Source organism: Myxine glutinosa, chromosome 2 (assembly GCF_964187855.1).
Source record: "Myxine glutinosa chromosome 2, kmMyxGlut1.1, whole genome shotgun sequence".
In the NCBI taxonomy this organism is placed as follows: domain Eukaryota; kingdom Metazoa; phylum Chordata; class Myxini; order Myxiniformes; family Myxinidae; genus Myxine; species Myxine glutinosa.
The window spans coordinates 28,349,754-28,375,735 of record NC_136262.1 but is presented as its reverse complement, the minus strand read 5'-3'; the positions used below and the strand labels follow the sequence as shown (position 1 = coordinate 28,375,735).

Sequence of the window (25,982 nt, the reverse complement as noted above, 5' to 3'; positions counted from 1 at the left end):
ACCACCACAACCCATTTCTATCATAAAGCGTCATAATCTTGTTTTGGGTCGTTATTACTCCGAAACATAGCGGCAATACCCCTGGGCGCTCGGTCACCTGGTAGACTAAACAATATACTGCACCGACGAAAGCTATTTTAAAGCAATTTCAATGCTTACTAGAAGACAGGGCAGCATGTAGAATCATCTATATATATAAAACACAGTTTGTGTGTGTGTAATGTTACCGATAGACTCCTAAACGGAGAGGCTCACGTGCTTGATATTTGGCATAGACATGGCCATTGAGCCTGGGAAGAACATGGCCGACCTAAAAAAAAAAAATCATAATATTTTTTTACCATATTTTTACCTCAGCGCATTTCAGCGAGGAATATTATGCACGGATTCTGACCGGTGGCAGAGCAGCGCGCTGATTCGCTCAGAGTGATCACGTGATGTTCCTTGCCGCCATTAACTCAGTTACGCGTTCGCATGTATTTCAGAGCGAAAAGCGATTGCATTTTTTCACATTTCAGCGAGGAGCATTGCCATTCACACCACATAGGTTTTTTTTTCTTTAATCTTTACGAGATCCATATTTTTTATTCATATTTACCTCAGCGCATTTCAGCAAGGAATATTATACACGGAATCTGATCAGGTGGCAGAGCAGCGCGCTGATTCGCTCAGAGCGATCACGTGATGCTCCTTGCCGCCATAAACTCAGTTACGCGTTCGCACGTAATTCACACGTTCAAAACAAACGAGATCCGCGAAGCGAGTTGGTCGAGTCGTGCTAACCAAGATGGCGACACGGCGGCTTCACTTTTCACGGAGTATGAGCGTTCTATATATTTTCAATTCAGTGCGCCCGACTCGCTCACGTACTTGATTTGTGGCATAGACATGGCCATTGGGCCTTCACGGTGTAATTTGTGCGAGGCTTTTGTCCGAGTGAGCTTGAGTCGAGAGGGCGAATGTACGGGTTTGGAATGTATGGGTCTCCCTTCCCCCGCCCGGCAACGCCGGTACTGGAGGGCGTCACAGGATCGGTGAGTCTCCAAAATCCGCTTCGTGCTTTTGCAAAGATGCAGGACGATGTCGCGATTGTTGTGCTGCTCTCCGACCATGAGAACTGCAACGTCATTGTTGACTGGCCCTCCCCTTCCCCCTCCCCCCTCCGTCCTCCCCTCCCTTCCCCCTCCACCCTACCCCCCTCCCCTTCTCCCCTCCCCCTCCCTTTTTCCCCCTCCCCTTCTCCCCTCCCCCTCCCTTTTTCCCCCTTCCCTTCTCCCCTCCCCCTCACTTTTTCCCCCTCCCCCTCCATTTCCCCCTCCCCCTCCCCCCTACCCCCTTCCTCCTCCCACTCCCTCTCCCCCTCCCCCTCCCTCCCCCTCTCCCCTCCCCCTCCTCCCTCCCTATCCCCCCTCCCCCCTCTCCTCCCCTCCCCCTCCCTCCTCTTCTCTCCCTCCCCCCCTCTCCTCCCCTCCCCCCCGTTCCCCTCCCCCTCCCCTTCCCCCACTCCTCCCCTCCCCCGCCCGGCAATGCCGGGTACTTCTGCTAGTACTAACATAATCATAAGACTTTAAACAAAGTCTTCGCCCTCCCCACCTCCCCTTGAACAAACGTTGGTACACCTCAGATAATTAAGGTTGTGGTAAAGTTTCATCAGAATTGTATGTGTAGCTTCTGAGAAGAAAGCAAATACTTATGTTGGGCGGGCAAACTCCCCCTGCCACCCCACCCCCCATAGATCCCCAAAGGGGCAGCTGTTTTTCATGCCTTCAACAAACTTCGATACATCACGGGTGATGAAGATTGTGGTGAAGTTTCATCGAAATAGTGTTTGTAGTTTCAGAGGAAAAAGCAAAAATCCTGTTTTGGGGGGTCAAACCTGGATCCACTTTGACCCCGGTAAACCCTCTTAGACCACAAATGTTTTAATACCGTGAACAAACTTTAGGCACAACACAACAAATATCATTTGTGCCAAGTAAAGTTTGGTTTATTCTACAAGTGTTTACGGACCGACGGACCGACGGACGGACCGACCGACGGATTGACCGACCGACCCGACCGATTGATGGACTGACGGATTGACGGATTGACGGACTGACGGATTGACGGACTAACGGACTGACAGATTGATGGATTGACGGATTGACGGACTGACGGATTGGAGGACGGACGACGCGCCATCGCATGAGCTCACCTGGAACGAATGTCTATCACGTGATGAATCGGGAAAAAAGTTTCCCCCTGTAGTTTAATTCGACAAAACTAAAACAATATGAGGGGGTGATGTTAGTCGAGAAAGCAGAGCAAGTGGAATAATAATAACTGTTTAATGTTACAAATGCAACAAGAATGACTGACAAAGAAATGTGCAAAACGCCGAATGTTAATACAAATCGACGGGAGAGGGGGGAAGTAGGCGGGAGGCGGGGAAGGAGACGAGGAGGGGAGGAAGGGGGGCAAGGAATGGCGGGAAGGGGCGAGGAGGGGGGGAGGGAGTGAAGAGGGGTGAGGAGGGGTGGTGGTGGGGGGAAAACAAAGTTGCTCCAACAATTATCTTATGACACAATTAAGCCCCCACCTGGCAAGTTTGCATGAGACCGGATATTTAAGTACCGAGTGAGACAACAACAACAACAACATGCATTTTAAGGCCATTTTCCCTGCAAGAGCGGGGGTTAGCCTTGCGGTCCCCATGACAATCTTCTCCATTTTGCTCTATTTTCTGCATCTCTCATTGTTAACCCCCTTGCCTGCATTTCTTCTTCCACCATCTTTAGCCAAGTCTTTCTCGGTCTTCCCCGTCCTCTACTTCCTTCTACATTCATTTCCATCACTCTTCTCAACCAGTCACTTTCATCCTTCCTCGACACATGACCAAACCATCTCAACCTGTTCCTCTTCACGGCATCAATCACAGGCAATATTCCTATCATCTTTTGCAATTCATCATTTGTCTTCATCTCTCTCAACGATACTCCGTACATCCACAGAACCATTCGCATTTCCACCCTTTCCAGCCTTCGTTGCTGCTCTACGTTCATTACCCATTTCTCGCTCCCATAAATCATAACACTTCTCACACATGCAGCATACACCTTTCCCTTCAGCTTCAACGACACTCCCCTCCTCATCAGCACGCCACTCAGTTCCCGAAACTTCTTCCATGCACATCTCACTCTAGCAACCGTTGCCGAGTCTGATCCACCTTCTCCATTCAGCATGTCTCCAAGGTAGCAAAATGTTGTCACACATTCCAGCTTCACGCCGTCTCCAAGATCCAACTCAACATTTCCTCCATATGCAGCTCCCTCTGTGCACACCTTACATTTGAATGTAGCTGCCACACTGGTTAATGACCCTCTCAGACCACTGCGTTTTTGATGAACCCACTCAGCGCACAATTCACATTGAATGGAATTCACTCCGACACCCTTCCTGCACACAGCACATGGCCACTTCCCAGTTCTTTCCACCTCACCACATGCTTTACCACTTGCCATCACCTTCGTCTTTCCGATATTCACCTTCAGACCTTTTGTCTCCATACATTCCTTCCACTTGTTCATCTTTTCCTTCAGTCCATCCATACTTTCCACAATCAACACCAGATCATCTGCATACAACAACTTCCATGCCAAACCCTCCTTTACGTTCTGAGCCAGTACCTCCATCACAGCTACAAATAGTAGTGGACTTAGTACCGACCCCTGATGCACTCCCACCTTCACCTCAAACTCACCATTGTTCCCGTCCTTCGTCCTTACAGCTGTGCGCGCTCTTTTGTACATTGCCATCACTACTCTGATCAACCATTCCTCCACTCCTAACTTCCTCAATGCCCATGTCAATACTTCGCTTGGAACCCTATTGAATGCTTTCTCCAGATCAACAAACCCAAGAAACAACTTCTTCCTCTTCTCCATGTACTTCCCCTGCAACTGCCTCACAATAAAGAGCACGTCTGTCGTTCCTCTTCCTGGCATAAATCCAAACTGCATTTCGTCGATCTTCACCTTCTTCCTTATCCTCCTCTCCAACACCCTTTCCAATACCTCCATTCCATGCTCCAATAACTTTATCGCTCGGTACGAGCCACACTCCAGAGGGTCCCCTTTCCCCTTGTATAGAGGGACGAGGGTACTCAGTTCCCAATCCACTGGAATGCGGCCTTCTTTCACCACCAGATTACAGATCTCTGTCATTCTCTTCACACCCAAACTTCCTGCTGCCTTCAACATATCTCCCACAACTCCCGTCGGCCCTCCTGCTTTTCTACTCTTCATTGCTTTTATCGCTTCCTCCCTGGTGTTGGGCTAGCGGCTAGGGTGTCAGCTTAGGATCCTAGGATCCTGGGTTTGAAACCCGGTCGATCGCTGAATTAACGCCAGGGGGGTTGACTCAGCCTGTCATCCTTCCGAGGTCGGCTAATTGAGTACCAGTTCACTGGTAATTCCCTGCTTGTCGTTAAAGGCGGCAAAAAGGGTTGGCGTCAGGAAGGGCATCCGGCCGTAAAACATTGCTTCAAAAAGGGGACCGAAAAACAACAACTACCACGGTTCCCGAAAAAGGCCAACCCCCGCTTGTGGGGAAAAATGGCCTCTAAAGGTGGTTTTATTGCTTTTATCGCTTCCTCAACTTCCTTCTCAGTTATCTTCTCTGCCGGTCCTAAAACTGGGTTACTCTCTATGTTGCCATCCCATTCATTCTCTGTATTCAACAGCATTTCCATATATCTTTTCCATCTTCCTTTAATTCCATCTGGGTCCACAACGATTTGTCCCACTTCATCCTTCAAGCAACTCACCCCCATCACATCACACCTCTCTTTCGCTATCTGCTTTGCAATCCTGAATACCGCTCTCTGACCCTCTTCTGAATTCAAGCGTTATCTGAACATTTTCCTCCATGCCTCCTGCGCTTTTGCTACCTCTTTCTTTGCAGCCTTCTTGGCTGCCTTATAACTTTCATGCTCTGCTTTTTCTGCTCCCGTACCCTTCGCCTTCTGCCACTCCTTGAACTTCTTCTTCTTCTCGTCAATCCTCTTTCCAACTTCATCATCCCACCACCATGTTTCCGAGTGCCTCGGTGGTCCTTTTCTCCATCCACATACCTCACCAACGGCTCCCAACAGACTATCTTTCATTGACATCCAACCACTTTCAAGCTCAACATATCATCCTCCACCCTACTCAGCCTCTCTTTTAATGCCTCCCTTACTGTCACCTCTTTCAACCTCCACACCTTCATTCTCAGTTGGTACTTCACCCGCCAAGCTCTCCTCGCACCTTTCACCCTTATGTCGCAGACAACCAAGTGGTGCTGTGAAATAGCCTCCTCCCCCGGGATCACCTTTGTGTCCTGGAGGTGCCCCCTATCTCGCCCACGCACCATCAGGTCGTCAACGGTTGTCTTCGACCCACCTGACGTGTATGTAACAAGCTTATTATCCTCTTTCTGGAACTGAGTATTACAAATCAACAAATCAGCTCCATCAGCAAACTCCAAAATCCTTTCACCTTCTCCATTTCTCACACCATATCCGTAACCCCCATGAACTCCCTCAAAACCGTCCATATTCCTTCCCACATGTCCATTTAGGTCTCCTCCTACCACAACAACTTCCTCATCTTTCACGTTTTCCATCAGCTTCTCTATCGCACACCAGAACTTGGCCTTCTCTTCATCGCTCCGACCAACCTGCGGAGCATATCCCGAGATGACGTTCACCAAGAGCTTTCCAATCATCATTTTCACCATCATCAACCTATCACTCACTCTAGTGACACTCACCACACTGTCTACAAAGTCCTCAGAAAACAGGACACCAACACCATTCACGCCCTCCGGGCACCCTTGCCACACAAACTTGTATGTCTATCCCTGCCTACCCTTCACCATTCTCACACCACTTCCCTTCCATCTCGTCTCTTGCACACAACATATGTCCACTCTTCTTCTGATCAATACTTCCACCACTTCTCCTGATCTCCCTGTCATTGTCCCTACATTCCATGTCCCAAACCTCAGAAACCGATCTCCACTTCGGGCTGTACCCAAGACAACCGACAAATTGTGTATTTTAGTATGATGACGACAAGCCCCCACCATTGTGTTTTGCATGGTGATGGAGCCTCCAAATGAATAATGATGCCATTCCCTGAAGGTTAAAGCAGGAGGTTGTAATTTGTTCTAGAATCCGGTTCCGGCGCTAACTCGCCGACTGTTCACGAAAGATGTGGTGAGACGTTTAACGTCTCCAAACAACCAACCTGCTTCAACGCCCTATCGAAGGACAAAATGTCAATGATGGATTGACCTGCATCAGACTTGGCATCAGCACAAATCTAATCGGGGGGCTGTTATAAGTTCAAGGGGGCAGAGATGAACATCCGAGTTTATTCCAACAACACCGGGACCGAACACGCAAGCCTTCGGCTGCAGGGCCTCATGGAGCAACTGACTCCTCCCACCCGGAAACGGAAATAGGTTCACATACTACGTCATGTGTAATATCAACTTTGGGTTTTGCAGTATCCAACATCTCCCCTTCCCTTCAAACCGACAACATATGGAGGAGGTTTTCAAGAAGTGACAGTCCCCCAAATCGATCAACATGCATGAGTACATATGACCATCAATAAAATCAATCAGCATGAGTACATACTACCATCCCTGCCCATAACCATATGTGTGGTAACAAGAACAGAAAGCAATATAGGGCAACAGTTCATGCATAACAATTTACAAATCGAGTCGCGTAGGTGCCCGGCGATCGTGTGGGCTGCGACGGAGTGGTAAGTCAAATCTCACTGGCTTCGGTGGGTAGGAAGCTGGTCTGTCCTTGCTCCCAACAGTAGATGGCTTTTGACCCTCGCCATCCATAGCGGCGCATTGAGGGACATACTGACGAAGGAAACACCGGTTCCTCCAATAAACTCTGCCCGACGGCAGTTTCACATGATAGTCCCGGTGATGTCCAACACCGATGACCACACCGGTCTTATCCCAACGCCTCGTCTGTGGATCTTGTACGAACACCTCGGTGCCGACACGAAATGCCGTGAGAGGTGGCGGTTTTCGCCCGTATCTCGGTGGCTTTAGCATCACACTCGGCAGCAGCCATCTGCCACTCGGGTGCGAAAGTGAGCTGATGTCCAGGAACAGCAGTACGTGTTGGATGCCCGAAGAGAATTTGAGCTGGTGAACTTCCAGATGTGCTGGTGTGTTGCGCCATTCAAGCAAGCCGCGGCAAAATGTATCATCGTCGAGATTGCCGTTGTGTGTAGTCTTAGCGCTGGTGTCTTAATGTTTGTCAGTCATTGTTTGTTTGTTTGTCATGTACATTTGTCAATTTGTCAATCAAACTTGTCAATTTTGTCAATGTTTGTCAATGTCAAATCATGTCAATTTGTTTGTTTGTCAATCAGTGTCTTAATGGCTTTGACCACTGCTTCTGCATGTCCATTCGAGCGTGGAAGGTGTGGTGTGGAGAAGCCATGGTTAACTCCCCAACGGCCCATGCATTTTCGGAATTCATAGGATGCAAATTGTGGGCCACAAGACGAACTGGGACACCCAGATCCACAAAGAATAACCGTAGAGCTCGGATGAGGTCACGTGACGTGGGGTCACGCATGAAAAAATAGATGCATGGCCACCCAGAGAGTCGGTCGACGTAGACCAGATACGATTTTCCCACATGGGAAAACAAATCGGCCGATACCTCCTCGAACACATGCCGTGGTAGTGTATCGCCCATTAATGGTTCCTTCTGAAGGCTGGCCATTCGCTCCTGACACACAGGACACGAGCGAGTCACGTTGGCATTATCGTTGTTGATATTTGGCCAATACACAGTCTGTCGAGCTCGGTGTTTTGCACGTTCCATGCCCTGATGTGAGTCGTGTAGTCGATTCAATACCTCCGTACGTGCTGCACGAGGTATGACAATGCGTTGACCGTAGAGTACGATGTCATCGTCAATTGATAGCTGATCACTAGTGATCAGGTATCCCAAAGTAAGCCTTGAGGCGATGGTCCCACTCGCTACCGTTTGCTGAAAAGCCGGTATTTACTGCCTGAGCTAGTAAGCAGTATTCCTCATCGAGTCGTACTTCCGCACGGAGTTTATCGAGTATAGGATCACGTAGATGATCTGGACTTCCATCATCGACGTTCGCTACTGTCACCAAGATGACTTGGTGTACGTGATGTTGAACGTGTATCTCCGCCTCCTCATCATCTGGCAATGGGCTATCCACTGGGTGGCGTGATAGAGCGTCTGGGATGGCATGCTCGCATCCCTTCCTCCACGTTGCTGTAAACGTGAAGAGAGACAATTTCTCCACGAGTCGTTGCAGACGTGGGTTTTCGATAGCGTCCAAAGTGTAGGTGTTCAATATGGGTTCAAGCGGTTTGTGGTCGATGACGAGCTGAAATATGGGTAGGCCCAGTAGGTAATGATGGCATTTCTTCATGCCCCAAACTACAGCCAGGGCTCTGAGCTCAATCATCGCATGACGAGACTCGACATCACTGAGATAACGAGACCCACACTGAACAAGTTTCCACAGATCGCCGTGTTGCTGGAGCAATGCAAACCCTAGTCCATTGAGACGAGAAGCATCGGTCTGTATCATCGTAGGTAACGAAGGGTCGAAGTGCGCAAGGACAGGTGGTGATGTCAGAACACGCTTGGTAGCAAGAAATGCAGTCATGATCGGTAGTCCAATCAAAGACTGATTCCTTCTTCAGTAAACTCCAGAGAGGATCCGAAGCTGATCCCTTCTTCAGTAAACTCCAGAGAGGATCCGAAGCCGCCTCCTCATCATCTGACAATGGGCTATCCACTGGGTGGCGTGATAGAGCGTCTGGGATGGCATGCTCACATCCCTTCCTCCACGTTGCTGAAAACGTGACGAGAGACAATTTCTCCACGAGTCATTGCAGACGTGGGTTCTCGATAGCGTCCAAAGTGTAGGTGTTCAATATGGGTTCAAGCGGTTTGTGGTCGATGACAAGCTGAAATATGGGTAGGCCCAGTAGGTAATGATGGCATTTCTTAATGCCCCAAACTACAGCCAGGGCTTCGAGCTCAATCATCGCATAACGAGACTCGACATCACTGAGATAACGAGACCCACACTTAACAAGTTTCCACAGATCGCCGTGTTGCTGGAGCAATGCAAACCCTAGTCCATTGAGACGAGAAGCATCGGTCTGTATCATCGTAGGTAACGAAGGGTCGAAGTGTGCAAGGACAGGTGGTGATGTCAGAACACGCTTGGTAGCAAGAAATGCAGTCATGATCGGCAGTCCAATCAAAGACTGATCCCTTCTTCAGTAAACTCCAGAGAGGATCCGAAGCTGTCGAAATCTCAGTGGAAAAGCTATCCAACTGATGAACCAAACAAAGGAACTACCGTAAGTCGGTGATGTTGGTAGGTGTAGGAAAGTCCGCAATAGCACTTAGTTTGCCCGGATCCGATGTGACGCCATCACGATTAATGATGTAGCCGCAAAATTTGCCACTTTCCTGAGCGAAGTGAAATTTCTGTGGGTTCAATGTGATGCCATGTTCCCGACATCGGAGAAGTACATTCCGCACCTGTTGAACATAACATTGAATGTTGGTCCATAGGTTAGCATATCATCGACGACCCTGACCGTATTTTGGATTCTCTCAAGAGAGATGTCACCTCTGTAACAATATTCATCTCCACTCGCGTTGAGGCCCATTGGAGCTCGCAAGTATTGGAACCGACCCCACGGTGTCCTGAATACCGTAAGGGATTGGCTGGCCTCGTTCAGAGGAATTTGCCAGTATCCCTTCTTGGTCGCATCATATACAATATAGAAGCAAGTGTTCTTCACACGCGAGACTGCCTCAGCAGGTGTGATGAGAGGGTATACAGGGCGTTTGACGTAGCGGTTCAACATACGGAAATCCACGCACATGTTAATGCGACCATTAGGTTTCGGAGTAACCACAAGTGGATGACACCAATCTGAAGGCTCGCTTCCCATCGGAGAAATGACACCCTTGTTAACCATGTCGTCAAGTTCTGACTTAACCTGATCCCGCCAAGCCACTGGTAGTGGATGTGTCTTCCTCAGCTGGAAAGGTACAGCGTCATCCTTCAAGTTAATACACATGGCCCCGCCCTCCATAGGTCGAATGCTATCGTCTGTGGTGAAAACGTCTGCAAATTCGGCTGTCAGATGATCACGAACCTGTGATCGTTGTTGCTGATTAGGTTCATCGCCGAAATCCCCTGTGCTGGAGTTCGTTGAAGACACGGAATGTGAATCATCATTGGATCGACTAACCGCGTTATGTTGTACAGGCTGTGTTTTACTGTTCGACTGTTCGAATGGTCTGCCACAATTGCACCACGCCAAGTCGTTCAACAAATAAAATGCCAGACTAGGTGTTCGGACCCCATCGCACACGTATACAGTCTCACAAACAGTTTTATCTCCATGACAGATACCAACGTGAAGAGTGCCCGTGCACTTCATTGAAGCACCATCAGCGTTCACCACTCGGAGGTCGTCACCACCATCCAAGTTATCTGGATGCATGCCAAGTTGCTGCAGGTGTCCAGGACCGATGATAGTTGCCTCAGCTCCTGTGTCCAGGAGCGCTTCCAGGATACCAACATAATCACCCTCGAAGTCGTCGATGTCGACACAAATCCGCGGTGAATGTTGCTTCCTCTGCAATGTGCAAAACACATCAGCGACCAAGACAATCCGCCGAACAGCTGGTGGTTGCTTGTTGCCATTCATTGTGCTGTCTAGCTCTCCATGCAGGCTTGTCCCCCTTCGATTTTCGACATACACGTGCAAAGTGGCCCATAGTGCCGCACTTCTGGCACTTCCTATCACGAGCCAGGCAGCTCTTTGAGTTATTGTGGGCCTCGCCCCCGCAATTTCCACAATTCATGGTCTTGGGTCGGGACTGACTGCGACGATAAAATGGTTGACGAGAGTTTTTAGCAATGACAGCCCGGGACTGACGTCCGGCCATCATATCATCAGCCTTCCTGCTGGCTTCCTCGCTACGGCACATGTCCAGAGTACGTTGTAGTGTGAGATCTCTCTCAGCCATAAGCTTACGACGCACCTCTGAATCAGGTATGCCAGTGATGATCCGAATAACAAACTGTTGTTCAACAGTCATGGTTGAGAGATCACAATTGGCAGCAATCTCCTTGAGTGCACAATAAAATGAGTCGAAGGTCTCTCCATTCCCTTGGTGCCGCTCATGAAAATCAACCAGATCGTGGATGATGTGCCGCTGTCCTCGTAGATGTGCTTCGATGCTGGCGAGAACATCCCTAACAGAAAGTCTGTCCGATGTGAAATCGATATCAGTGGCATTCTTGAGGACTGATCTCATGCCCAATATCAGACAGTTCCGGAGAGTTGCTAACTGCTCACGAGCTTACATACGATCGAGACGTGTGATGAGGTAGTAATCATCCCATTGATCTGTCCATGCCTTGAAATCCCGCAAGGTCGTAGACTCGGATAACACTGGTGGTTGTTTAACCGATAATCTCGGAGCAGATGAAGATGATGCCTCAGGGGTGTTTTGACGATCTGGAAGTGGAATACCATCGTCACCGACGTCACCAGAACCAGTGGGCGGGCGGCCTGCCTTGGCCTCACGTAGCAGTTTCATTCCCTACATGTGTGCTTGCTGTTGATCGGCCGCGGCCTGTTGTTGGTTCAACATAGCATGTTGCTGCATAGCCATCATGTCCTTCATAATAACCACCAACGAAGTCACATCCTGAGAGTGCTCCGTAGGTTTCTCTTTGGGAGGCATGTCTGTGTGTTACACGTGCTCACTGAGAAGTGAAACAGACAAGAACGTGAGAAATCCCCTTCCCGCGAATGATGACGACGGACGGAAATCGAAAGTCAATCCGCTGCCATCCACCGTCATCAGCTTGGATTGGAACCGATGATCACACCCAGAGCTGCGCAGAATGTTCCTTTTGCTGACTACGCCAAGTTATAAGTTCAAGGATGCAGATAGTTTCCATCCAAGGATGCAGATGCAGACATCCGAGTTTATTCCATCAACACCGTGACCGAACACGCAAGCCTTCGGCTGCAGGGCCTCATGGAGCAACTGACTCCTCGCACCCGGAAACGGAAATAGGTTTACACACTACGTCATGTGTAATGCCAAAGGCGTTTGCAGTATCGAACAGGGGCATTAGGGTAACCGCGGGGGGGGGGGGGGGGGGCGCACAAACTGCCGTTCGAGAACTCAATCTATGATGTAAATGCTTGATAATAAGAGTTTGTCGTCATCAACCAACACACCAACCCAGTTCCAATTTAAAAACATGCTGCAAAGTCTCTCTCTTTCACACACACACACACACACACACACACACACACACACACACACACACACACACACACACACACACACACACACACACACACACACACACACACACACACACACACACACCACACTGCACAAAATATAGCCGACGTGCAAGTTTGGCGCCAAAGGCTTGTTGACCCGCGAATGCCCCGCCTCCCCCCCCATGACGCCGACCCTGCCCTGCATTCATCCATTCATAAAATAATTCCTTCAGTCATTCGTTCATTTATTCTTTCCTCACTCATTCGTTCAGCAATCGTTCATTTTTTTGTTCATTCTCTCATTCATTCATTTAATCGTTCTATCTTTCATTCATTTTGGATGCAGCTTGTCGCTTCTGGTTGCATCAGTGCTGGGAGCGCCACTGTACAGGTGATGCAGTGCCCCCTGCTGGTTAGAGCAGGTATTTGGAATTTGCTCAGGGTGCCGGCGATAAGTCGCCTACTCTTCGGAAATGATACCGTAGCATCTTTAACGTTCACCAAAGAGTGCTGGCAAGCGGGACGACCGGCTTAACGTCCATCCGAGGGACGGCACAAACATCTCTCGCTGCACATGAGAAACACCAGGATGACAGTTTAGATCTGGGTCGGGATTCGAACCCAGGTAAAGAGCGTCGAGGGATGATCGTTTACAAGAAACGTGCAAACGTTACACACCGAACGTGCTGATTCCAGGTACGCCACCAGAGGGCAAAATTACCTCGCCGGAGCACCAAAGGCTCATTCATTCATCTCCACGGTTTGTGTGTTTCGTCACGTGGTTTGTGGCCAATATCAGTTCACTGCTGATGTTTCCACGTTCAGACTTTCAAACTCTACCATCAGCTGCCATCTAAACCTCCACTACCCCTGGGCCCTGTCTCCATATATGGTCTTATGTTATGAAAAGCTCCGCCCATCTCATGAATTATTAATTTCCTCCTCCATTTCCACCTGGGAGTGATACCTGATACGTGGCAGGCGTGTCATGTATGATTGAAAAATGCTTTTCGTGGACAAGTTCTTCACACCTAAACCTCCTTCCCCATAACTCAAATAACCGCATGAGGGCCCATCCATTTATTACGTACCTCAAGGGGACTGACTGTTGGGTTCGTTGCTGTGACCGACAGGTAGGTCTACATGTTGCGTGCGGAGGTGAGAATTCCATCATATTTGCATACGTAATAAGTAGACGACCCTGAACTGAACTTTCATTCATGGCTGATCCAATACGATTGTGATTCAACAGTTTCCCGTGAAACCAGGAAAGTAGTCAAACTCACCTGCCGACGATGACGTCATAACTAATGACGTGATAACATAACTAAGATAACTTAAGCGCTTTGACCACCGACCCACACCTAAAAAAAATTTTGTTAAATAAAGTTGCATCACCTAGTGGCCAAACTACTTAAACTACTCGAGAATGAACAGAATCATCAAAGTGTTGCATCCTGTTTGTGTATGCGCAGTGAAGAGGCTCAAAAAGAGACCATAGAGCAATGAGTGAAACAAGGGGCTTTGGACCCACATTGCCGAGGACGGTCTTGTCAACCTTGGAACCACAAAACTAAACAGGAAGCAGCGACTAGGTTCTGGGGGAGAGACCGAGAGCCGAAGGGCTTGGCAAGCTTTTATTTATTATAAGGAATGTAGTCGTGTTGGGACGGTGTACCGACACACCCACTCTGACATCAGTCGCCACCCTTCCAGGACACGTAGCACAGCCGACTGCTGGCGTGGCCGAGCACAAGCAGCTACGAGATCTTCAGCCGACCTACCTCCACCGCGCACACACACCTTCGCACCTGACCCGCAGGTGAGTGCTGGGATCACCCCGATGTCGATGACCCAGGGCAGCGACAACCTTGCTTAGGGGCTAAAGTCGCTTGCTCTGTGTGTTTCCTGTTGATGTGCACTCCTTCCTCGAGGAAATGTTGCAAGCCGTTTGCACTTGTGTGATAGCCTTGCGGTCGTGGCTGAAGGTGTGTGGGACGCGGTCGGTTGTGCGCTCGGAATCTCTGGGTTCGAGTCCGCCAGCATCAATTGTGCAGTGAATGAAGGAGCCGAGATATCACTTCGAGTCGTCACCTATCGATCCGTGCAAGGTGGTTGCACCACATTGTCTACGTTGGTCCAGCTTCATGCTCTGGGCTCAGTTTCCGCACAGATCACATCACACGTCCATCAGCAGTTTAGAATGGTCATTTCCCAGGCTGTGGTTCAGTGTTGTGCGAGCAGGGGAAAACCACAAAACGAAACAGAAAGCAATTTTGCTGTTTACTTTGAGCAACACATTCATTGCCACTTTTTTTCCTTTTTTTTTAAAGATGCAAATTTAATATTTATTTCATTAAAATATAATATTTCATTAAAAATTAATTAAACAGCAGAGAGACACGATGTTGAGCGTTACTAATACTTAAACAGATGGCGTCAGCACGTGATGGAATGATTGCGCATTATCAGTCGGTGGTTTCCCATAAGAGAGTGCAGAATGACGATATAGTAAAGTGTTCGACACATAAAGACTGTATACATTTTATTGAGACACCCTGTATGATATAAATCCTGCAGACACCATGTAGACACGCTGTCGTGCATCTTTAAAGACCGTCACGCCGCCCGGCAAATATGGGATGAAAAGATCTCCACATTATTTAGCACAAATCGTGTTGTTATCAAAATTATCTGTGGCTTTATTGATTGATTATTGGGATATTTCACGACCACTCTTACACACATGAAGGTTAAATTGCAACCGTGAAGGTGAATAAGAAAGAAAAATCAAACTATGTTCCCCATGGCTAGTCGATCATACGTATAAAGTTTCGCGTCGATCTGTTAAGCAGTTCTGCGGAAGATTTTTTAAAATGGTTTTATTTTAAATCCAATATTGCCAACAGACCACGTGACCAATGACGTCATAAATTTAATTTTTGACTTATCCGGGCATAGATCATATATGTAAAGTTTCCGATTTTTCGGACAAGGATTCTGATTCAACCAATTATGGCTGGAATACCACTTCACCGGTGATGTTATCATTATCACCAAATATAGCCCCATGGGGAGTTTATGAGTTATGACATATGACAAGTTTCAATGTTTTTCGTTGAGCGGTTTCAGAGATCATGATGCCCATTTTTTCTCTTTAATCCAACATGGCTGCTATACCATGTAATCTATGATGTCAGAGTTATCAATAAAATATTCTCCATGCAGAGACCCCCCTATGTTTAAAGCTTTGCATCGATCAGACAAACAGTTGCAGAGAGAAAACAATTTAAAGCGAAAATACATAGACGTGCACACGAACACACAAACAGATAAGGGCATTACATTAGTCTCGCAACCTCTTCGGATGAGATTAACTAGAGAGTTCATAGAACACCTTACCTCATGCAGTCTTTTCTTTTTCGTGAAGTATACAAAGTATACAAAGTCAAAGCTCATATAAGAGCTAACACATAGAACATACAGTGCATTCAGAAAGTATTCAGACCCCTTCACTTTTTTCACATTTTGTTATGTTGCAGCCTTTTGCTGAAATCGTTTAAATTCATTTTTTCCCTCATCAATCTACACCCAATACCCCATAATGACAAAGAGAAAACATGATTTTAGAAAGTTTTGCAAATTTATTAAAAAGAAAAAACTGAAATATCACATTGACATAAGTATTCAGACCCTTTGCTATGACACTTGAAATTTAGCTCAGGTGCCTCCCATTTCTCTTGATCATCTTTAAGATGTTTCTACACCTTGATTGGAGTCCAGCTGTGGTAAATTCAATTGATTGGACATGATTTGGAAAGGCACACACCTGTCTATATCAGGTCTCACAGCTGACAATGCACATCAGAGCAAAAACCAAGCCATGAGGTCGAAGGAACTGCCTGCAGAGCTCAGAGACAGGATTGTGTCGAGGCACAGATCTGGGGAAGCTGACAAAAGCATTTCTGCTGCATTGAAGGTTCCCAAGAGCAGTGGCCTCTAATTCTTAAATGGAAGAAGTTTGGAACAACCAGGACTCGTCCTAGAGCTGGCCGCCCGGCCAAACTGAGCAATCGGGGGAGAAGGGCCTTGGTAAGAGAGGTGACCAAGAACCCGATGGTCACTCTGTCTGAGCTCCAGAGATCCTGTGTGGAGATGGGCGAAGCTTCCAGAAGGACAACCATCACTGCAACACTCCACCGATCTGGGCTTTATTGCAGAGTGCGGAAGCCTCTCCTTCTGGCATGAAAGACACATGAAAGCCCGCTTGGAGTTTGCAAAAAAGCACCTAAAGGACTCTCAGACTGTGAGAAACAAGATTCTGTGGTCTGATGAAACCAAGATTGAACTGTTTGGCCTCAATTCTAAGCGTCATGTCTGGAGGAACCCAGGCACCACTCATCACCTGCCCAATACCATCCCAAAGGTGAAGCATGCATGGTGGTGGCAGCATCATGCTGTAGTGATGTTTTTCAGCAGCAGGGACTGGGGGACTGGTCAGGGTTGAGGGAACAATGAATGGAGCAAAGTACAGAGATATCCTTCATGAAAACCTGAAACAGAGCGCTCAGGACCTCAGACTGGGCCGAAGGTTCACCTTCCAACAGGACAATGACCCTCAGCACTCAGCCAAGACAATGCAGGAGTGGCTTAGGGACAACTCTGTGAAGGTCCTTGAGTGGCCCAGCCAGAGCCCTGACTTGAACACCATTCGAACATCTCTGGAGAGACCTGAAAATGGCTGTCCACCGACAGTCCCCATCCAACCTGAGAGAGCTTGAGAGAATCTGCAGAGAAGAATGGCAGAAAATCCCCAAATCCAGGTGTGTAAAGCTTATCGCGTCATACCCAAGAAGTCTCGAGGCTGTAATCGCTGCCAAAGGTGCTTCAACTAAGTACTGAGTTAAGGGTCTGAATACTTATGTCAATGTGATATTTCAGTTTTTTCTTTTTAATAAATTTGCAAAACTTTCTAAAATCCTGTTTTCTCTTTGTCATTATGGGGTATTCAGTGTAGATTGATGAGGGAAAAAATGAATTTAAACGATTTCAGCATGAGGCTGCAACATAACAAAATGTGAAAAAGTGAAGCAGTCTGAATACTTTCTGAATCCACTGTACAATAAAGGGAGAGGGAGACAAGAGGGAGAGAGAGGGAAGCACGACAACTGTAGAGAACAGGGACAACGGGAGATCTGTGGAGGGGAGAAGGCTCGGGCCAGGGTACATGGGATAAACAGGATGGACACTATAAGGGATTTCAGGAAGAAAAAAAAACAGGGAATTTGAAGGAGATGGAATTGGGGTGGATTAACAAGGGGAGAAGAGATCAGGGTTTTGGATGGGGGAACATATGAGATGGTGGTGAACAGTTGTTTTGAAGACCTGGAGGGAGGAGAGGGATTGAAGAGAGTGTGGGAGTTTGTTCCAGAGGAGGGAAAAAGAGGAATGAAAGAGTGAAGGTGAGCAGAGAGTCTTGATTTTGGAAGTTTCACCAGAAAAGGATTGCTGACAGATCTTGTGCGTCCTGCAGGAATATTTGGGGGACAGAGCACAGAGAGAGCTGGGGGAGCAAGGCCGGAGAGGAGTCGGTAGAAGACAGAAAGACCACCTACCTGCCTGTGGTGAGCGAATGAAAGGCCCTCAGAGTTAGCTTCATCACGGGAGATTCCAATGATTCTGAAAGCTTTCGTTTCTACAGCGTGAAGACGAGCTAGGTGTGAGACAGGAGCACCAGCCCAGAGGGGAGAACAGTATTCCATAGAGCTGCGGATGAAAGCTTTGTGTGTGGTGAGGAGCTCAGATGTGCCCAGAAAGGACTTCGCACGATGGAGGATGCAAAGTCCGCTACTCGCTTTGGAGGCCAGCTTGGAGATGTGGTTTTCCAGCAAAGATCATGGCAGATAGTGAGACCCAAAAGCTTGAGTCAGAGAACTTCTTTGAGAGGATTGTTGAGAAAGTAGATGGGAGGGTTTGTACAGGTTTTTTTCTCTTGTCTTGAGAAAATAGGCCACGGGAAGTCCTTTAAACTCATGCTTTGCATTTCTGATCACAATCTTTGTTTTGTTTTATTCATGAACATTCCGTAACAGGCGTAATGTTTACCAAACAAAGCCGATAGGTCAAATAGATCAGTCTCGAGCTGTCGATGCTCGCTGAGATGCGTTTTTCATTGCTATCATTTATCCATGCATTGACGGAATTACAAACCCTCTGCCAAATCTCGGAGAAAATGATTTTGGATCAATCTTTGAGAAAATGATGCACTAAACAAGCATGCCGCCATATTTGTCAGAATGCAGACTCTCAGTCTCAGTTATTCTGCCCTCAGAGCATGAGAGGTGAATGCTGATTCTCAGCATTTTTGTCATATTTACCTCAGGGCATTCATTTAGCCTCAGGGCATTCGTATTTTGTTCAAGTACTGCTAAATGGAAAATTTTTCGAATTGCCAAAAAGACAATTTATGTTTTACCGTGTTGAAGTATATAATTCAATTGAAATAAAATTGGGATTTAAAGAAGTTGTATAATATTTTTTCAGAAGTTTACCGCCATCTTTTACTCCACCTTATTTAACACGTCACATTAGTTTTTGGTGCCCGTTGCTTGTGTCCTTTATGACGTCCTAAAAAACTAGGTTTCCTGTTTACAATGATTTTCAATCTCGTTTGACTGCCAGATGGACATTATGTGAATTATGCTGAAAGTGCAAGCATCAGTCTGAAGTCGAAATTGAAAGTGTTAAGGCGGATGGAGTCAAATGTTTGTGCCACCTCTGTTGGGTGTGGATTTGATTTAAGGAAGTTTATTTGGTGTATAATATATATATATATATATATATATATATATATATATATATATATATATATATATATATATATACAGACTTGGCATTTAATATGGAATATATTTTTTTTTTCTTGACTTAGGTTTACTTTCTGAACTCAGTATATCAATCTGTTGAGTTTCTTTTACGCTTCGGTGATTTCTTTGTTAAAAGAACCATGCCACTGATTGTCTGTCGCAGCAAGAAGTCAATAACAGGATTATATCACAGGTGGCGTGACAAAATGTACAGACAGGTACATTTGACGATTGGCTTCACAATCGGGTATATAAGGGTTGTTGCGTTCTGTATTCGTGGAAAACAACTGCTGCATGTCTACAAAAGTTATTGCCGCTTCCTCTGGAGATGGTCCGTCAACTCGACAATGCTGTTTGTCATGGAGTGGTGGCTTTACGAAAATCCGGCATGAAACAGCGTGCTATTGCTCGGCAGTATGGCATCACTCAAGGTCAGGTGTCAAAGATCCTGAAACGAAATGCTCAGAGGGGTGTCCCTACTCCAATACCGAGGCCAGGACGTCCCCACAGAACTACAAGAAGGGATGATCGCCAGCTGCACCGGTTAGTCCGCAATGGCCGTACCAAGTCAGCCAATCGGCTTTGGGCTGAGTGGCAGCAACTGACAAATGTGCCTGTATCCAGAAGGCTAGTCAACCAACGACTGGTTCAAGCAGGCTATCGTGCCAGGCGTCCCCTGAGAAAGCCACGCCTGACCAGACAACACTGCCAGCACCGATTGCAGTGGGCCTGAGAGCACCGCCAATGGCAGCCAGGACACTGGAATCACGTGATCTTCAGTGACGAGTCTATATTTCTGGTCTATCATCAAGATGGCCGCGTCCGAGTGCACAGACAAGTGCATGAAGCCTACAACGAAGATTGTATCATGCCAAGAGTCCAAGCTGGAGGTGGTGGGGTGACGATTTGGGCTGCTTTTCATGCAGGGGGAAAAACTGACCTGGTTGTTCTGAATGGAAACCTGAACCAGTTCAAGTACAGGGCCATTCTGGAAGAAACATTGCTTCCATTTGCTCGTGCAGCCTTTCGAGGAAACTTTGTCTTCCAAGATGACAATGCACGGCCTCTTCGTGCTCGCATGATCCAACACTTTCTTGCTGACCATGGTGTAGAGCATATGGAGTGGCCTGCCATGTCCCCGGATATGAATCTGATAGAGAACTTGTGGGCAGAATTAACGCATCAAATCGACAACTTGGACCAGCAGCCTCCCTCTGTGCGTGAATTGCAGCAGGCTATTGTCACTGCATGGCAAGCAATTCCTGTCCAAACCTTGGCAAATCTCGTGAACACCATGCCTCAATGTGTACGTGCTTTCCTGAATGCTCGTGGGGGTTACACGAAGTACTGAACTGTAATTTTACTGTCCGTAATCCCAGTCATAATTAAACTTTTGTTTTTGTTTAAAAAAAAATTGGCTAATGTGCAAATAAAGAAATACTTCTGGAAAACGTACTGGGCTTCCGCTCAAGCCAGCCCAAAAGCCACGAGGTAAGGCCCAAAAAGGGGGCGGAGCGCAAGGGTGGGGGTGTGGCCACGTCAAGCAGCCATCAAGGTGGAGCCGGTAAGCCCTCACCAGCCAATCAGGGCTGAGGCGACATCGCCTGACAGGGTTTGGCTGGACATTCCAGAGGGTTCGCTGGGCGTGGCAATATAACCCTTCGCGTGAGGCCCCCACCTCAGTAATGAGGAGAGAGAGGGCTTGATCAGAGTGATGAGGAGGGCTTGCGCTGAGAGAGATCCCAGAGTTTGAGTAGAGGCGCTTGGTTCGGGTGCAGAGTTACGAGAGGGAGAGATGCGCGGTGACAAGCTTTGATTGATTGATTGCGCTTTACAAAGGGCTGGCGCACGGCTCGCTTTTGCAGAGGACTGCAGCGTGCAGCAAGACGTTGGTGAAAGGCGCTTGGTGACATCATCGGGGAAACGGCGTATTATACCCAGCGATACCGGGCGCGCGTAAAGGCGCCGGTACAAGTATTACATACGCAATCTAATCGCCAGCTTACCGATCCCTCGATATATAATTGTCCGCTTCACGCCTACGCCACGCGGAGAGCTGCCTGCCGTCTTTCACCATCTGCACGGTACGAGTCGGGGACCGGACGAGCTGTGGACCCTTGGACCCTCAACCCGACCATCTACAAACCCCGTGTGAGTGAGTCTGAGAGTGAGTCTGAGTGCGAACGGGCCCGTGTCCAGGGAATAAGTATAAGACTGCATAAGGCTGCCCTGTGTATCTGCTTCTTCCTCTTCATTGTACATTCTTTCTTTCTTTTCCTCTTCTAATTGTACAAAGTGTAAATAAATTCCTTGTTCTTCCTGTCTTTCCTGATTCGACCGCTTTAGTCATTTCCTCCATTGTGTAAACGCGGCACGATTATAACCGCTCCAATCGGGTTAGTCCCTATCAACGGCCCGAATCGCGGCTCACTTCGCTTGGCGTGTCCACTAACGCCGTGGTTCGGGTGGGGTTATTTCCTTGCTTCACGGTCGGTGTTAGTACTTAGGGAATAGGACTAATTCGACCAACAACCCTATTTAAAACCGATCGGAAGGAACATGATAGCCTCGGGATCGCATCGGCCAGTAAAAGGACAAGCGGATTAATCCCCCCTTGATAAGGGGAAGGCCGACGGACGAGATCCGCAACAATATATATATGTATATATATATGTGTGTGTGTGTGTAATGCGATCCTGGCGCCCAAGCCTTATGAGAACCCTGTTACCAGGACTGGAAAGCAGTACTCCATTGAGCTATAAACAAAGACTATGTAGGTTTTGTTTAGTGCTCATTTTTCAAGGAATGACATGGAAAGACAGAGGAAACCCAGCCTGCAGCTAACTTTGAATGGCAACTTTGCTATGTGGTCACGTGGCACAAACTGTGGTCACATGATAATGTGGAATCACATAATGGAGCATCAATGCAGGTCTTCCGTCTACATTCATTTGTAGACAATACATGCATCGGCCTTTTGGTCTAACCCCATACTCTACTTATCACAAACTCTAGATTATTAATATTGTGATAAGTGATTTAAATTTAACGGTTTGTGGCCATGGAAGTCTTACAAAGATGCGACATAAAGTTATCACTTCTTTGGTGTGAATTATTTTCTGACAACAGCAATTATTGTACTGGTATGTGTTCATCGCCCTGCATGCCTGGACTTAATTAAATAAATAAACCTGAGAGTTTTACATGAAAAACTTTTTTCCATCAGCTTTTACGATGTGTTTGCTTTGGGTGTGTATCTTCGGAAGTCTCGCAATCGGGTGTGGCAGATTGCATTGGTGATACATTTCAATTCGTCGCAAAGCAAGGAGCAAAAGATTCGCACTTTTCCTGCAATGCACATAGACACGATGGACTTTCGTCTTCAAGTTGAGATGGAACAATGACGTCGGTGGATGATTTGCATGCACTCACATATCAGAGGGCAGTAAAAATGGATGGATCAGGAGAAAATAGATCACTATGAATAGAAGCGGATTGTATAAATACAAGTAGATGTCCGAGTGCACACTTGAGCTAGAAGGGAGTAAAAGTTTAAAGATGCCTAATTTAGAGGCAAGTGCTTATCATATGGATAGCCAGGTTAATGGAGCTTCGAGAAGCACAAGTGTCAGGGTTCAATGAAAGTTAGATACATAAATTAAACCTCATGATTTTAAATGCCAGGGTACTCGTAAGAGTACTTACCATTGAATTATCTAATTTGGTGTCAATTCCTGGTAGAATAGAATCAGATACAAACTGTTACCCAACTGCTTCATAGCCTGAGCATTGTCTAATCGAGTACGCTGTCCATTTGAAGTCTGACGATTGGGCGTAAAATCGTTTGCTTGTGCCCACTTGTGGATTTAAGAGTTTTTATTGAAAAGAGTAGGTCACTGTGTGGCAATACCCTAGCCACATCCCAAATTCCTACCGTGACTATATTGTACATCCCCGAGAGGATATTGGCTCCACTAGGTGGCATTGCATAAAGAAATGCCCTATTATCGCTAAATGCCAATGCAATATCCCAAAAAGGGATAATCAAAATAGTGGTACCCACACTCGTCAATGAGCTGTCTAGCTTGGGTTTGAATCCCGAACCAGCTGTAAACTGTCATCCTGGGGGTTCACAGGCAGGGGACTCCATGAATGTGTGTGGTATCCCTCAGATGTACGTTGAACTGGGTGTCCCGTCTCCCAGCATTATTGAACTTCCAAGGGTGGACGTTAAGGATCTCCTGGTGTCCTTCGCAAAGAAAAGGCGAGCTATCGCCAGCACCCTGAACAAATTACAAAATCCTGTCCTGACTGACATCTGCTGGGAAGACAATGACAAACCACCCAGTATAACCCTCACAAAGGTACTTCTTCGCCAACACTGATGCTCTGTAAAGAGTAGGGTCTACAGAGCATCGTCATTACTAGCGTGGATCAGCTCGAAGCACTCCCCTCACCACATGCCGATGCAGAGGCACGGGCTTGTTTTAACTGAGGATAATGACCTGACTGAATTTGAGTTTCTGCATTGTCATGATTTACACCAATCATAATACAAACATTTTTTTTGTACAAATTTATTTGTAATATGGGTGATATTATTTATTTTTAATTTATTTGTAATCGAAAAAGGTCCAACTCATCCTGGAGGTGGAGTTGCTATCTTTATCAAAAACTCTCTTCCTCACTCTCCTTACACTACCCTCTCTCCACCTCACCCCCAGGAGTACCTCTGGCTACGGCTTCCCCTCCGCTTCCACCTTTTGTTCATATGTGTGTTGTTTCGTCCTCCAAACAGTGATGACTCCATTTACATCTCGCTGTCTGACGACATGGACCAACTTCTATCTACTCATCCCAACTCTCTCTTCCTCATATGTGGCAAATTCAACTGTCATCATGCCAGTTGGCTGGGTGTGGGTTCCTCTCGCTCTAGTCATGGCACCTCAGCAAAGGACATTCAAGTGAACAACTCTCTGGCCATTCTCAGGGAGCCTCCTAAGTGTCGACGTGTCTGGCATTTCACTCAGGCTGACTGACACGTTCTCCAAGCAGCCATCAATCATCTGGACTGGTCTCCCATCTCTACTGCCTCTAACACAAACTCATCCTGGGAATTCTTCCAAAGTAAATTGCTCTCTCTCATGCACAGATTTATCCCATCTCGTCTGCAGTTGTCAAAACCTTCCTCCCATCCATGGTACACTGAATCTTGTGGTGAGGCAGTTGCCCTGAAACAACTTGCCTTCACCTCATCGAAGGCAAATCCAACAGAAGGCAGTCTCAGTTCCTTCCACCAAGCTCGGAACAAGAATGTATCTACCCTGAGGAGAGCCAGGAAGCACTATCTCTCTACTCTCAAGACTGAACTCTCAAACCTGTCTCCTTCCTCCAAATCCTGGTGGCATCTAGTCAAATCTGTTTCTGGTGTTTGTTACCCCTCCTTCCCCTCCCTTACCTCAAACGGCTACACAGCTGACACCGCACGTGACAAAGCCGAATGCCTCAACTCTGTGTTTACCTCAAAATCTTGTGTCCCAAACCCATCTCTCTCTGTTCCCACCTTTCCCAGTCGAACCCAGCTGCTACTGGACTCTGTGTCCTTCTCTCCTGACAAGGTGGAGAAGTTTCTGTCAAACCTTGACTCTGATTCTGCAACTGGACCAGACGTCATTAGCCCACGGGTCCTAAAATCCGGCTCTGCCGCTCTATCTCACCCTCTCTCTATTCTCTTCACCATCTCTTTTGCTCAAGGTCATCTGCAGTCTGCTTGGAAATCAGCCAACATCACAACTTTACACAAACTGGATATCAGTTTATCAGTTTACAGTTCGATATCAGTTTACATCACTTTCAAGGGTCAATTTATTTGCTTCCAAATGTCAAATGTGGTTTTTGTTTCTTTTAAAGGTCACATTAACAAAATCTAGAATAATTTCAACATAATTCCAATGAACTTTTGGTTCTAAGACATCTTGAAAAGTAAGTTCACCCCCACAAAAAAAATATTCCATATTAAATGCCAAGTCTGTATATAGTTTATATGTGCTAAAAATATATGACAAAAATTGATTTTTCAATATGGCCGCCCTGCCGCGCCCATTTTTGGGTGTGCAACGCCCAAATGCAATCCCAAACTAGTTTATGTCTTAAAGATGCTGCATAACAAGTTTCATCAAATTTAATCAACATTTGTGACTTTTAGAGCGTAGACGTCGAATTGTTTACAGACGACAGACAGACGGACAGACAGACGGACGACGGGCGACGGACACTGGGTGTCGACAAAAACTCAGCTGGACATAGTCCAGGTGATTTAAAAAGGTGCAAAAACAGATTCTTGCAACTACAGACCAATCACCCTGCCCATAATCAGCAAGGTCATGGAATCCATCATTGCTTCTGATATTAAATCCTTCCTCTTCTCCAATGGCTTGATCTCAGATCATCAATTTTGATTCAGACCAGGTCATTCTACTCTGGACATGCTGCTTCTGATGTCTCAAAAATGGATGGAGGTCCTCAACGCCAAACAGGAAATGAGAGCTGTCTCCCTTGGCATATCACGTGCCTTCAATACGGTCTGGCACACCGTCCTGCTCACCCAACTCTCCTCCTATGGTATCCATGGAAATCTCCACGCATGGCTTGCGGACTTCCTCTCCGGTCACAGTCAATGTGTGGCCCTGAATGGAATTTTCTCATCTCCCCTTCCTGTTCTGG

General features: G+C 47.1%; 1 protein-coding gene across 7 annotated transcripts in view; it reads left to right on the top strand.

Annotated features, from left to right (window-relative positions):
* Positions 1 to 13,368: 13,368 nt before the first annotated feature.
* RAB27B (RAB27B, member RAS oncogene family) overlaps positions 13,369 to 25,982 on the top strand; it is a 50,992-nt gene continuing 38,378 nt past the window's right edge. Inside the window, exons 1-2 of one of the 7 annotated variants that reach the window (XM_068108561.2) lie at positions 13,819 to 14,215; positions 14,362 to 14,504. In XM_068108561.2, coding sequence (XP_067964662.1) covers positions 14,454 to 14,504 — 51 coding nt within the window. In that variant the 5' untranslated portion in view covers positions 13,819 to 14,215; positions 14,362 to 14,453. Of the gene's footprint in view, positions 13,527 to 13,814; positions 14,216 to 14,361; positions 14,505 to 25,982 lie in introns of those variants that run through there. The other 6 variants (XM_078773035.1, XM_078773036.1, XM_068108560.2 and 3 more) reach the window with 6 other exon arrangements.